Here is a 14157-nt window from a genome sequence, read left to right as displayed (position 1 = left end):
TTTGTCCTTTTATGTTTTATTCATCAGAAATGTTACCTTTAAGTCGTGAAAGCCCCAGCATTGCCTAGGCTTAAGCTGTACAGAGTTATCTCCCATTATTTGCTCCTGGTATATTTGTTTGAAAGGGATTTGTGATCCATATTGACGTAATGTAATTATTTCTTTCTTATATTTCAGAATGATTCAGATATAATTGGAAACATGGTTCTGTAAGTATATCATCTACATGGCTTTATTTCTCACAAAAATGGACAATTTGTGCTGATTTGAGGAAAGATATCTTATGCATGTTCTTTTTTGACACAGTGGCATCAAATATATCTCAAAACACATGCAAAATGCTTTATATAACCTGTACTGATGCTTTATATAACATCTACTGATCATTCTGTTTTACACAGCAGAAATTTTATTTGTTCTTTACTCTTTCATCGCAGAGGACCAAAGTTCGAGCTTGTGGCCAGAGGAGCACTGAAGTTGTCGGATGTTGACGACTCTATAAGGACATTTGACCTTCAGCTGGAGACAAATGCAGGTGTGTGGGGAGGGAATATGGAAACAGTTCATCTTATATGTTTCCCTAATGGGTAGTGTTTCACTGAAACTAAGACCATTATTCAGGATGTCATCACATTTTGTGTGTCCATTACTGATCTTTTGCTGATTTTTTGTTTATAGTAACAAAACCTATACACTTCCTGTAACTTCTGTTTGTCCTCATGGTGTTCTAGTTGATCATGTTATGCACTCACATTGATCTTCAGCAATCAGAGGTGACTAATGGGATTGGTGGACTTGGTTCACACTGAATTGTCTGGTTAAGACTTGATTATTTACAGATTGCTGGAATATTGCTAAAAGTGTCTGTCTTGTATGCATCAAGCATTTGATTTTCTCCGCTGAAAAAAACATGCAGTAAGCCTACCTGTATTTCTACATAGATGATTTAGAAATACTGATGGATGTGCTTTCTTCTTAGATAACAATTTTTGAAGAAAAACAATCATTCTTGCAGAGGGTAGTGTGCATGAGCTGCCATTGTTCGGCCATTACTGTTGCCGTCTAGCTGCTCTTCCAAACTGTCTGGTAGACCCCACTGTCACCGGCTTCCTCAACCTACAGGTAAGTGACATGGGCATGTCCATGATATTTGTCTCAGTAATAATCTGACGATGAATGATGAATCTATTGTTGAAACTGAGGCATCAACAGTATTAACTTTCAATGATCTTTAGCTTTAAGCTTTATTCATGTGGGTGGTAGGGTAGCATTCGTTTGACACAGTGAAGACCAGAGTCAGTTCCCCACATGGGTACATTGTGTGAAGCTCATTTCCCCAGTGTCCCTTGCTATGGCTGGAATATTGTTGAAAGCCTTACTCATTCACTCACTCTTATTCATGCATGAACCCCTTAGTAGAAGACAAGGGCCTAACTTTTCAAAGCTCTCTTAGCACTAAGATAGTCGTAAGTGCCGTACATTAACATTAACTCACGAGTGTCTTAGCACTAAGAGAGCTTCGAAAATCTAGGCCCAGGAGTCTGTTGTATGAAGACAACATAGCTCTAAGGTGATCATAACTTGAACAACATACAACTGTAGTTAGGCTACGGTCGTTTTTCAAGATGACTCGATTCCAAACTCACATGCATGCTTCCAACCCTTGAAGATTCTTCAGTAACCCACGTTTGTCATCCGAGGCAACTTAGACTCCCAGCAATCAATCATAATAAGATATGGCTGATGCATGCTGTTGCTTTCCAGTTGCGTAAATCTATGCTCTTGATTTGAAACAGTTAATGGTCTGGACAAGACTATTTCTAGAACACTATCACATGGCTGGAGATATCTGAGAGTAGCATTAAACAACAAACAAACAAATCCTGACTGAGTCCGACTTGGTGATTATAGTTCTGATGCTGGTAATGCATTGTACTGCTACATTGTACTGCTACATTGTACTGCTACATTGTACTGCTACATTGACTGATTGTTCCCAGGAGGATGATGACCTGTCCAAGTGGAGGCGGTACTGGTGCGTCCTCAAGAACCTCCAACTGGCGTGTTGGTCATCTCCAGGGGACGTGGAGGTCACACAGCCCCTCGTCACTGTATCTGTCACCAAGGTAAGTCTTCTTCTCTTGCAGTCTCATGTTACAATCTCAGGACAGTGCTGGAAGTGTGCTGGAATAATATCACTGCCTCTCATTCCTGTCAAGAGGGGAATTATTGGTCCATTGTCACTGTGTTGAACAAACTGTAGGATCCACTACTTGTTAGTTTCAAATTCAAATATCAGGGGTTCAAAATTTTATTTAAAAGCCACTTGTCACAGGGCAAGTGACTTGAAGAAAGTAACTTGACCGGACTAATTTCCACTTGCCCTGATTTTATGTCATAGTCATGGTGATGACATTATGAGAGAATGGTATTTGGTGTTAATGTTTACTGGACTATTTATCAAAAAGTGATAAATAGCAAAGAAAGATAACTCTACTTTATTATCTTTGCAATATTTAATAGCTACATTTTGAGCAGGTATGAAATGAAATCTAAATTTACTTGCAATTTGAAACTAAGCGGAAATCCTATAGGAGCCCACAGACAAGTAAGAGACCATTATTTGATTGCCTGAAATGAAACCTGACTTGTCCCAGGCGTCGGGCGATGGGATTTTTTAACCCCTGAATATGGGTTAATTTTAAGTCAGTAAGTAAATAGATGTTTTCTTTGTTCAATAGTTCAGTCAGCATTTTAGGCCAGTATTGTTTGCATCTGCATGTGGTTTAAGTTCATTCTCCAAAAATGTCCAATTCACTGTGCAGAGTTGTGTCCCCTTAAATTGCATCCAAAAATGTAGTTTTCAAAGCAGTCTTTCTGTAGGGACCAACGTTATTTTCGAACACTGTCAGCAAACATTATACCATGTGTGTAAGTTTCTCTATATTCCTGTCATCAGAATTCCCAGATAAGTGATGCAGATCCCAGCACGTGCAAACGGTCACATACATTCCACATCAAGACCGTGACGCTGACCGGAGTACTGGAACACACACTAGCAGCCGACTCACAGGAAGACCTCAACCGGTGGTGGGATGGTCTGCAACAACATCTTCTAGACCAGGGTCTGTACTCAGTCTCATCTGTAGATGTCTAGATTAGCCCACTTAGACGCTGTTATGATTCTTTGTCTGTGAGCACCTTACTTACAAGAAGAGGTCTGCAGTTTGCATTACTGCTTCCTTGTTATGTTTGGGATTGCACTTTCTCACTAAAGTACTGATTCTAATACTTCTTTTAGTGTGGAGTGACTGATTAGTTTGTGAGCATCTTTACTGATGTGTGCTCTTCAATGTTTTCCAGCCTTGTGGAAGCACGCCTGTGATGACAAGATGGACATCAGAGCATCCAGTGCCAGAAAGGATCAGGTCTTCCTCAGAAAAAGCTCAATATACGATGATACACCATTAATAGGTCAGTGAGTGAAATTTAATTCATGATTTTCACTTGATGATGTTTTTCAGTACAATCACTGTTATACTGTACAGCTTGTTTTGAAGACTCATACTTTGGTTTAGAATTAATGATTTTTTGCAAAGTTTGAGGTTGGTATCACTGTGTCTGTCTCACTGCTGTTTCTGTTGTGCAGATCGTAACTCGATGACAGAAGGTGTTCTAGACGACCTGAAGGTGGATGATGATCAGCTGAGTCAGATGCTGCACACACTGATGGGAGAGGCAAAGCAGATCCGGTCAGGCTCAGCCAGGCAGCTCTCCACAAGCTAGACCCAAACACTCCCTTGCCAAACCACAACATTCACGCATCTAGTTGGTAGCATCCCTGCATTTCTTTCATCCATACATTCATACATCCATGCAGCATGCAATGGGACACATGTTGCATCAACTTAAGTATGTGCTCGACTATGAGACTGAGGACTGATGCTTATTATTCTGGAGAAGTTTGCAGAACTTGAAGGTCATACTGCAAGATACGAACATGTGACATTAATGAAATTATTAAGTGTAGGTATGGACATCAAAGTAGGAGAACATCACAGTTGCCTTGGATATCAGATAGACGTCTGCTCTGTGTTACCTCACAAGGAGTGATACGTCTGGTTCTGGAGGACCATTTCTTGTTGTATCTCTTGTAGGACAGACCTGACCTTTTGAGGAAGAGAAGGAGTACCTCTTCAGCTATCTGTTTACTGGTCTGTCAGTATCTTGTCATGCTTGCTTCGCAGAGAAAAGGAGATCTGCCTTTTCATTCAGCTTTGACCTTGATGTATTTCAAAGGGCATTCCATCTCCAAGACCTGGAAGATCTATTTCATGTGGAACATTCATTTGTACATCTCATATGGTTTTATTTTCATAAGGCACATGATCTTTTGTAACATGATACCTTAAATAATGTTCATTAATGACCATACTGTGCAAACATGACATGCTTCATTCTTCATGGTTATCTGTGTTACTTGTGGAACTGGTCGTGTTGCCATAGTTACAGGAGGAATGTTTTCCAAGATTTGGCTTCATCCCGTCTTTCCTACCTGGTTCCTTGTCAGTGCCAACATTGTGTTAGTAATGACTATCATCTATTTTACATGAACAATTTCATCAGCCAGTTAGGAAGAGATTTGTCATGATGAAATGACAAAAATGAACTGTATGGATTGTAGCCTATTCTTTATGTTAAAAAATGTTTTTTAGTCATCAAACTATTAGAGAATATGATATTATTCCATCAAAATGTACTTAAGTGAAATTTCATGACTTGACTTTATGGCATAACCCATTTGAGACTAAATCTTAATGAAAAAGTATGTTAATGTTACGTTTGCACGGATTATCTCCCTTTCCCACTCTCCATATATGTATATTTGGAAATGACGAACAGAAATGTTTAATATATGCATCAAACTGTGATCATATATATCTGTACCTGTATCGTACTGCCAAATTGTACCAAATTTTGAAGCAAAAAAATCTGCATATTGTTTATATGTCGTCATGGTTACCAGTAAACCATGTATCTACTATGCTGTCAGTGGTTGTAGCATGTGAAGAAATGATACACCAGTGTAATGGCATCTGACATGAAGCTGAACTATGCTATGTTATAGTTTAGGAGTAATGATAGGATGGTACTAATACGTATCATGTACCAGTCGTATCGTTACCTAAGATTTATTTGCCAACCAAAGATGTACTGTTTTTAGGATCTTAAGTCCTTTGCTCAAACAAACAAGTTCCTTAAAACATTGTATGCCTTGTGTGACCTACATTTTATGAAGTTATGGTACTCTGTTGGAAGAGATAAACATAAATGTCTGTTTATGTGGATTCTATCAAATTAGATTATTAACAGAACTCAACATTGAATGTAGTAATGTCATAAACCTTTAAACATCCTGTTTTCCTTAAGACTTTGCTGAATAGTAAATTAAGTCCAGAGTAACTTGCATTTGTAGGAGTATCCAGACAACGCATTTAAAGTCTTCAATCAAATATTTTGCTAGGTTTATGCTCTGAAATGCCTAGTCTTTTCACGAAGTCTGTTGAGATGAGTGCAAACTGTTTGCCTTCTGTCAAAGATGTAAGTAGTTGTTAGAAGCTAGTATTGTGTGTAACAACTGCTCACAAACTGCCAAAGCTGTGCATGATATTATCCATCATGTGTATGTATAGTGTACATACTCAACATTTGAACTTTGTATAGTGTTGTAATATTACATGTTCCATAATCATCCTTCATTGTCATGTTAGACAAATATGTTAGTGATTTAAATACCTGTCTTTACAAACTTTGGTCTTGTCTTTTTAAAGACATTTTTACTTTATCTTCAAAACAAAGTTTAAAGCTTTAAACACGAAGATAAATGTTGGTAGGAATGTTATTTTATTTTTAGGATGATTGATATTTGAGGGATTTTTGATATTTTGGAAATGCAGATAGCCCACTTGGATCCTATACTCTGAGACATTCTTTTGTGTTCGAAGACAGGTGTTCCAGGAAGCTGGTCTAGAAAAACACCAGCATTTTCCCAGTATAGATCTATAAATTAAGACGATTCCTACTATTTATTTGTAATATTTGCCTGATGATGCATCCTAATGCAGCAGGAAACCACTGTATCAGCCTTATCCTATTTTCATAAGAGTCCAATATTTTGAATAACAATACACAATGTGACAATCAGGTGATTTAAAGCACTGTTTTTGTCAGGATGTTGTTTCCACATAAATGAGCATGTACTTTTGATGAGTTTGATGAAAATCTTGCAAATCTTTTTTAAATGGCACAACTAAAATGATTGAATATGTGTTTTAGGTTTTTGACTATGATATTAAAGGTCATGAAAATTTATTATTTTAATGATACATTTAAATGAAAATCTTCTCACTAATACCATGATGTCATGGTTTGTCTGTTAAATATGGATACAGAATTTAAGCAGACATATTATAAATGTGTGACATTAGACATAAATGGCTTATATATTTGAAATGTTTCATTGAATGAATATCTGACATTTAGCAGTTTCAGTACTTGTCTCAGTGTCATGACATTAACCTTGCCATTGCATTGTTGTCTAGTCTGATTTCAACATTATCACATGTATTGTCCAGTCAGCTTCCTTATATTGTCCATTGTTAAACAATAGCTGTCAGGGAGATATTAGTGTGGAAGCCTATTGTTGAGCCAGTACTCACCGGTTTGATACTGATGAACAGACTTAAGAAAGACTGACGTGACAGCATGAGTTTGGTTGCAGAAGGATTTGCTGAGGAATGTGACAGCATCTTTCTGGAGTTCATGCTCTATGTTTGTCGGTGTGTGATATAAACTTGGCACATTTATGTTCGTCCACTCACAAACTTTCCAACTGGGCTGTTAATATCAACATCACAGAGAGCACTGATCTTTGGGTCCTCGCTTCCAGATCCTTGGGTTCAACTGTCACCTTGTGATAGTTTTTAAGTTTGTTCACCAGATTTGTTGATGTAAAGTAATAATCCAGGTTCTCAGAAGTAACAAAGGCAATTTATTAGATCAAAGGTTGTTTATATGCTGATATTTTAAGTGCAACTAAAACCTTTTAGGGCTGAAAAAATCCCAAAAGGCTAATGAGATGTCCTATTTATGCAGAAACAGTTCTGCAAGTGAGGGAAAAGAGATTGTTCCATATTTCTTAAGGACAGAAAATATTTTTCTATGCTGAGGAGCAACCGTGACCAGAGCACATTTTTATGCCTTTTTCCTGAGAACCTATATTTTTATTTTATCAGTCTTTACTATCATCCTTGATATTGCTAATGAACCAGAAAGATATTGCCTGTTTATTGTGGTGAGCCGCAAATAGCTACATCAGTGCTTCTTCTGTGAATAGTCAGCAATGTACTTAGTTGAAATAGAAACTTTGTCATTTGGTTAGATTAATCAGGATTATTTGAATATCAGGCATAATCATATTCAAACATCTTTTTACCAAATTTGAGATATTTGAAGTTATGAAAGAGACATGAATTAAACTGATGTTTAAAATTAAAACTTTATGAGGCACATTGAAACCTGCTTTGTTCCTTAGGATTTCCAAAGAAATTCACAGTACTAGTCACTTTGTATCGTGCCTTTGCCATCTAAAAAGTGTTTTGAATAAGTGAATATTTGCTGATTTAGCAAATATTGGGTCTCAGTTTGCCGCTGACTGGTAGAATTAGCCGGCATTCTAGTTGTTGAGTTTACAAATTCAGTTGTTCTAGAACATTGTCAGGAATTTGCATTTAATTGTAGATGCAGTGCCTTAAAGCAGTATGACTTTGAAGTTGTTCACGTTGAATTTAAATCCATGTTAAAATTTGAAAAAGCTGTGGATGCCCTTATATTTATTAATTTCAGTATTTGCTTATGGGTTAAATGGATGGTGTCATACACGGTAGTTCCTACATTTATTTTTGTATTATGGCCTAAATGTTATGTCAAGAATGAGAGATTTTATTCGTCCATTTGGTTTATTTTTCATAAGTCATTAATAACATTAAACAGTCTCTTCATATCAATAAAGGAATATTTTAGGACCTGTTTGGCAGAAAACATTTTTTCTGAAATATTGATTATATTACAAAATTCGGTTGCAGACAGATTTATGCTGAAACCACCTGTTGTGTTTGGCTCCAAAATTTGCACACTTGAAGTTAGACGTGCATTAATTGAAGATTTGTGTCATAATAAGAGAATAGAACATTAGATTCCACCTATGAAGTAGCTACAGTAATCAGTTGTGTTATGAACAGTGTATGTTTTACTCAGAAATATTGTACCTTACAGATTGTTGTTATTCAACCAACAGAATAACATAAGATGATAATCCAATACACTGCAAAGTAGGGAATAATAAGAATAAGAAGACACAGAGAATATGTGATTAGTTCCAAGAGATAGGTTTTGTTTTAAAACTGTTCATCATTCCATAAATCAGTGATACGTTGTAAACTGTTCAAACATGGCATAATAGACCAAGCTTGACCAAGGTAGTTCCCTCGTAGTATGTGTCATCCATTTTTCTTAATTGTCCCCAAAGATATATTACCAGGAACATTTTATTATGTTAGGGCAGATAATAGTTTTGTCCAAATCTGATTCACATTCATAACAAATTTTTTGTTTCCTTTTTTTCTTGGATGATTTTACCAAGATTGTTTTCTTTGGTTGAAGGGCACATGTCACTCGTGAAGAAATGTACTGACGCTCAAGTTGTGGCATTGTTACAATATAATTGTCATCACTATCACAAAGTGTTTTGTGCCGCCTGTCATCGGCTCATTACATCTTCACTCTGTCTGTACTATTGAATACCTTGTGATGCAATAAGGCTTGTCCCACAATAGGTCCATGCAGTTCCAAATCTGTAGCTAATATCAAAATTTCATGAAAGTGTTTTGGGATAACAAAAATGTCTGTGGAGAATTGTGATCATCAATATGAGGGCTGTTTTAGCCTGCAAAGTTTGTGTATGTGTATTGGGTGCAGAACAAAATATTTAGACATATTTAATTTTGTGACACATGTTGGACCTATTTGGGATGAACCAGCTTAGTACCTCAATCACGGCGCGCCTTCTTGGCCTGTGTTCATTGTGATGACAGAGTTATCTCCCTTGTATAGCTGTACAAATGCTCTATAACTCCACTCGTCTTGGATTTGTCATGTCAGTTAAACGCCTTTGCAAAATAAAAAACTCAAAAACAAAATCATACCGTGATATTCATTGTGTTTCTTGGCAGCAAGTATGATGTATTTCTTGTAAAGATGTTGGTGAGGTAATCCAACAAGTGGTTTGAATTTTGTGTCTTAACAGCGAGAAAACTGCTTTAGCACACATTAAGGCTATCTATTACCTGCGTGTGTCTGTTTGTTTGTTGTGTGAAGCAGTATCCCAGCTGTATGGTCTGTCAGTCGATTCGTGACTAGGCAGTCCAGTCACTAATACCTCGAATTTCAATCTGGATCTATTATATGGATGTACAACACTAATACTATGGCCAAGTCATAGTCTGACCACCCAGTTCCTAGTGACCTAGTCGTCACTTAGGTCAAGCATTGGTTGCTGAAGATCAGTTCTAACAAGAACTTCACAGATGCATGAGTGAGTTTAGTTTTACGCTGCACTTAGCAATATTCCAATTGTATTTCGGCAGTCTGTAAATAATCGAATCTGGACCAAACAATCCAGTGATCAACAGCATGAGCATCGTCCTACCCAGTTGGGTTATGAGAACATGTGTCAACCAAGTCAGCTAGTCTGAACACCCAACCGGTTCGTCCCTCTTACGACAAGCATGGGCGACTGAAGATCAATTCTACGCCCCATATTCACGGATGCCCAGGATTCGAATATCGTGGGAAGCCCCCAACTGCCTTCTTTACTCTGTTATTTGCTTGAATTGCTGCACACTGAATAACACTTCCACATACCACAGTATGTCAGTTCTATCCCTGGTTCCATCCTCACGTGGGAGGAAAGAAAGTCCCAACCTTGGCATCCTACCTGACCAAAGGTCGTATTGGGAGATTATCTGTGATTCTGTCAGCGAGCCTAAAGGATACAGGGAACAATATCACTAAATCATGGATAGCTACTCTGAAAACACTTACACAATGTCTGGTATCTATATTCTGCATTGTAGGCGAGCTGTCTGAGGTGCGCACTAGTAAGCGAGAGGTGCTTGGATCGATCCACACTTGTGACCGGTGTAAAAACCTCGGAGCTAGCTATACTCGGAGGCTCTGTTAGTGTTGCCACAACATCTAGTGTTGAAGGCAGTATACAACCCTGTGTGCTTAAAAGAACCCACTCATCCAATGCTAGGTTACTAGATGGTGGCACACATGCAGACAACCTAGTTGCAGGTAGATATCATAGACTTTTGCAAAAATAATTTTCCTAAATTCTGTCATTTTATTTTGATAATTTGCAAACATCTTGGAAATGATCTTCAGCTATGTGTACATAATTTTCTTTCATCTCTAGGCTGATTAGTTATCGGAAGACACCTGATTTCGCACCATTAGCACAACTTAATTTTAATCTATCCCATAGACAGCCACGATAAACCCGATTGGTATGTCTGAAGTATTTTGTTTAAACAGTTGCAGTTTTCGTAATAATCATCGGGAAATTGAATGGAAATTGTATGTATGTAGCAGAGACGATATCACAGCTGGTAGATGAATATTGGAAGCATATCGACTGACACTGACTTTATGCAATATTTTCTTAATTAGTTACTTGACATGAAAATCTATGAAAATTTCACTAATGATGACTCACTTAAGGCCAGGCACGGAATGTGTATCTGTTCACCCAGCTGCAAATGGGTACCTTGTGAGGATGAGGGTGGGTGATAACTCGTGGTTTATAGACAACGTAGCCAGAACAAAAGAGATCCCTCGATCAATGGAGCACTCCATCGCCTTGAGCATGTACTAGTTCCGTGGATATGTGCGCTGTATAAATATGCTATATTAAAGAAATAAATCCAAACACCCTGTGTAATTGCCCACTAAGGTGGTAACGCTCACCCACACATCTCATTTGCTTCAACATACGGTTTCCCTATGTGGGCAGCGTGTTTCGATGCCGCATGCAGTATCATTGATTTCACCAATAAAATATTATCAAGAGATCTGGAAGGAAGTGGCACGCAGAACAGGAACACGTGTAATTGACAAGTTAATTTTCATAAGGAAATTGTGACGAAACGATGAGGTTTACCAATATCTACAACAGCTGTACAACAGCTGGGACGGACAGACGTAGAAGCTGTAGCTAACTGCCGATGGATTTACGTAAGTATGGTTTGTTTTATCCTTGTGACTGTGAATTGTTTGTTTGTCGTTTAACTCCACACACAACATTATTCCAGCTATATTACGGCGGTTCGTAAGTAATCCCGTCAGGACCAGACAATTCAGTAATCAACAGCCTGATGATCGATCCACGCGATACGATGACATGTGTCAACCAAGTTAGCAAGCCTGACCACCCTCAAACATCAGTGACAACAAGCATGGGCTACTGAAGATCAGTTCTAACCCGGACCTTCACATGTTCATTGTCTTTTCCTGTTGTACGGAAGTGCATGACAAGTCTCTTCATGTCCTGATATATGTGGCAACAATTAAATCAAAACAGGCGGATGGGTAGCATTGAGGTTCGCGCGTTCGTTAACCACCCTGAAGACCAGGGTTCAATTAACCACAATGTGTAAATTCAGTTTATTGTGTCCCCCGTCGTGATGTTGCTGGAATCTCTCCCCAGCATATATTTCTCTCTCTCTCTCTCTCTCTCTCTCTCTCTCTCTCTCTCTCTCTCTCTCTCTCTCTCTCTCTCTCTCTCTCTCTCTCTCTCTCTCTTCACTAGTGTCGCTCGAATATCCTCAAGAACTTGCTGTGAAGAGTTGCGTCCCTTGGTGACTGCACGAATCGATGATGTTTGCGATCCAATCCCAAATAACAAGGTTCGATATAAAGTGGTATTAACATTTATATAGATACCTGTAGTAGCTCGTCCACGACTTCAGCTCCGATGTCCCCACTTAAGTCGCGATATTTACAGAACAGATCCAGATATGCACCTGTGTAACCCCAGTGGATTCTAATGGCTGCATAATCAAGCGTGTCACTTTACCATAACACAGCTGGAACTACATTAATTTTAAATGAGTCTTTATAGATCCATTTCCTACAAATCAAAGTCTTTTAACTGCCCGTTGATCACTATTTAGTGTTCCACATAAAACCCTGTACGGTTTATCTCAGAGTATTTATTGACGTGCTCACAACATCCAGACTACTGTAAACGTGAAGATCCGGGTTAGAACCCATAAGCACTGTAGTCGTGGCATGGTAGTCTAGTGGTTAAAGCGCTTGCTCGTCATGCCGAAGACACGGGTTCGAATCCCAGGTAGAGTCATACTCGCTCACACGCCAACTCACAACCATAGTGTTATGGCTACTATGCGCGTAGTAACACACTTCAGTATGACTAAACAAACTCATGTATATTTATTGCGCGAACTATGCACCTCAGCCTATATCCTGTTATACCAGTCAATGTAGAGGCGTATTATGTTACATTACTGAAGGTCTTATCCATGTGTGACTGGATCAATGACCAGCTGCTAGATCTAGTTTTAAGACAGTCGACTGTCTTTACTGACCACTGTCGAGAACTGCCATTTTCAAATTTCCTTACAATATCCCTATGATCAGACCTGTGAAGATGTGGGCTAAACTGGCCTTCAGTAACAAATTCTTGTAGTACGAGGCTACTAATCGGGTGGTTAGGTTAATTGACTTGGTTGATACATGTCACTGAATCCCAGTTGCGTAGGTCGGTGCCCATGCTGTTGATCACTGGATTGTCTAGTCCGATCATTTACAAGCGATCGCCATAAAGGTGGAATATTGCTGAGTGTGGCGTTAAACAAACGAACCAACCGACCTATGTTCAGATGAGATGGTATTGTGACGGATAACCTTCTTACAATCAGCTTGGGTTGTATACTCCCCAGGAAGCTGAGAACGAAAATCGAGTACTCACTGAGCTCATGACCTGTGTATTAATGTAGCTTTGAGTACGTTTAAGGGTGTGGATTTCGCGGATTACAAATACGCACACAATCATCTTCCAATTATAATACATAATTAAGTATGCAGACTGGATTTAATTCCGCCACTATTTCACATTTAATATATAGGTTTGATTTTACCAAGGAAACAGAGTATTTCATCACTTACTGCTAAATACCCGTGTATATGCCAGGCATCAGCGGGCGATGGGGTAGTCTAATGGTCAAAGTGTCCGCTCGTGACGCTGAAGACCCGGGTTCGATTCCCCACATGGGTATTATGTATGAAGCCAATTACTGGTGTCCCCCCGACGTGATATTGCTGGAATACTGCTAAATGCGGCGTAAAACCATATTCACCCACGAATACAACTGTGTCAGTAGTTATGTTTGACTTCTTTAAACTATGCAAGAGCAGGGATGGGCAAAAACTACGAGTTCATAAATCTATGAGTCTGAAGTCATTTACGTTGTTTCATTATCAAGGCGTTTCAACGAATATGCCCAATGCTTCGGAGAAAGACGCTGTATAGGTTAGTCAACCACACAACGCCTAGCTGTTCATTGCTACCACGACGTTGTCAGGACGTTGTTTCCTTCTGCACAGCTGCCTGCACGGATTTACCTGTATAGGCGTGGGGGGTATATTTTCATAGTATATCTAATTAGGACAGGTAAGTCTGCGGATTGTTATTGTATATACTTGTTGTATGTCATGTAACAGATATGGTGAAGTACGTCAGTATACGTGGTGTAAAGTAGATGGTCAAAAACAATGGTTTTACATACTGTACATACATATGTGTACATCTTGTCCATGAAGACCCGTGTTATAGAATTGGTCTTGTCGACCCATGCTTGTCGATGCAGGCGACTAACGGGATCGGGCTCGCTGACTTGGTTGACACATGTCATCGTATTCCATTTGGGTAGATCGATGCTCATGCTGTTGATCACTGGAGTCTTTGGTCCTGCCTCGATTATTTACAAACCGTCGCTATATCGCTTGAATATTGCT

General features: G+C 38.8%; 1 protein-coding gene across 3 annotated transcripts in view; it reads left to right on the top strand.

The window, feature by feature from the left end:
• The window catches only part of LOC137265309 (rhotekin-2-like), a 99527-nt gene extending 90270 nt beyond the window's left edge, over positions 1 to 9257 (top strand). For 2 of the 3 annotated variants that reach the window (XM_067800672.1, XM_067800671.1), the window contains exons 7-13: positions 178 to 209; positions 438 to 535; positions 1016 to 1122; positions 2001 to 2126; positions 2960 to 3125; positions 3364 to 3474; positions 3650 to 4247. In XM_067800672.1, coding sequence (XP_067656773.1) covers positions 178 to 209; positions 438 to 535; positions 1016 to 1122; positions 2001 to 2126; positions 2960 to 3125; positions 3364 to 3474; positions 3650 to 3786 — 777 coding nt within the window. In that variant the 3' untranslated portion in view covers positions 3787 to 4247. Of the gene's footprint in view, positions 1 to 177; positions 210 to 437; positions 536 to 1015; positions 1123 to 2000; positions 2127 to 2959; positions 3126 to 3363; positions 3475 to 3649 lie in introns of all 3 variants that reach the window. The other variant, XM_067800670.1, reaches the window with a different exon arrangement.
• Positions 9258 to 14157: the final 4900 nt, after the last annotated feature.

Source organism: Haliotis asinina, chromosome 15 (assembly GCF_037392515.1).
Source record: "Haliotis asinina isolate JCU_RB_2024 chromosome 15, JCU_Hal_asi_v2, whole genome shotgun sequence".
In the NCBI taxonomy this organism is placed as follows: Eukaryota; Metazoa; Mollusca; class Gastropoda; order Lepetellida; family Haliotidae; genus Haliotis; species Haliotis asinina.
The sequence above is the reverse complement of the archived record's forward strand: the minus strand, read 5'-3'. Positions and strand labels throughout refer to the sequence as shown.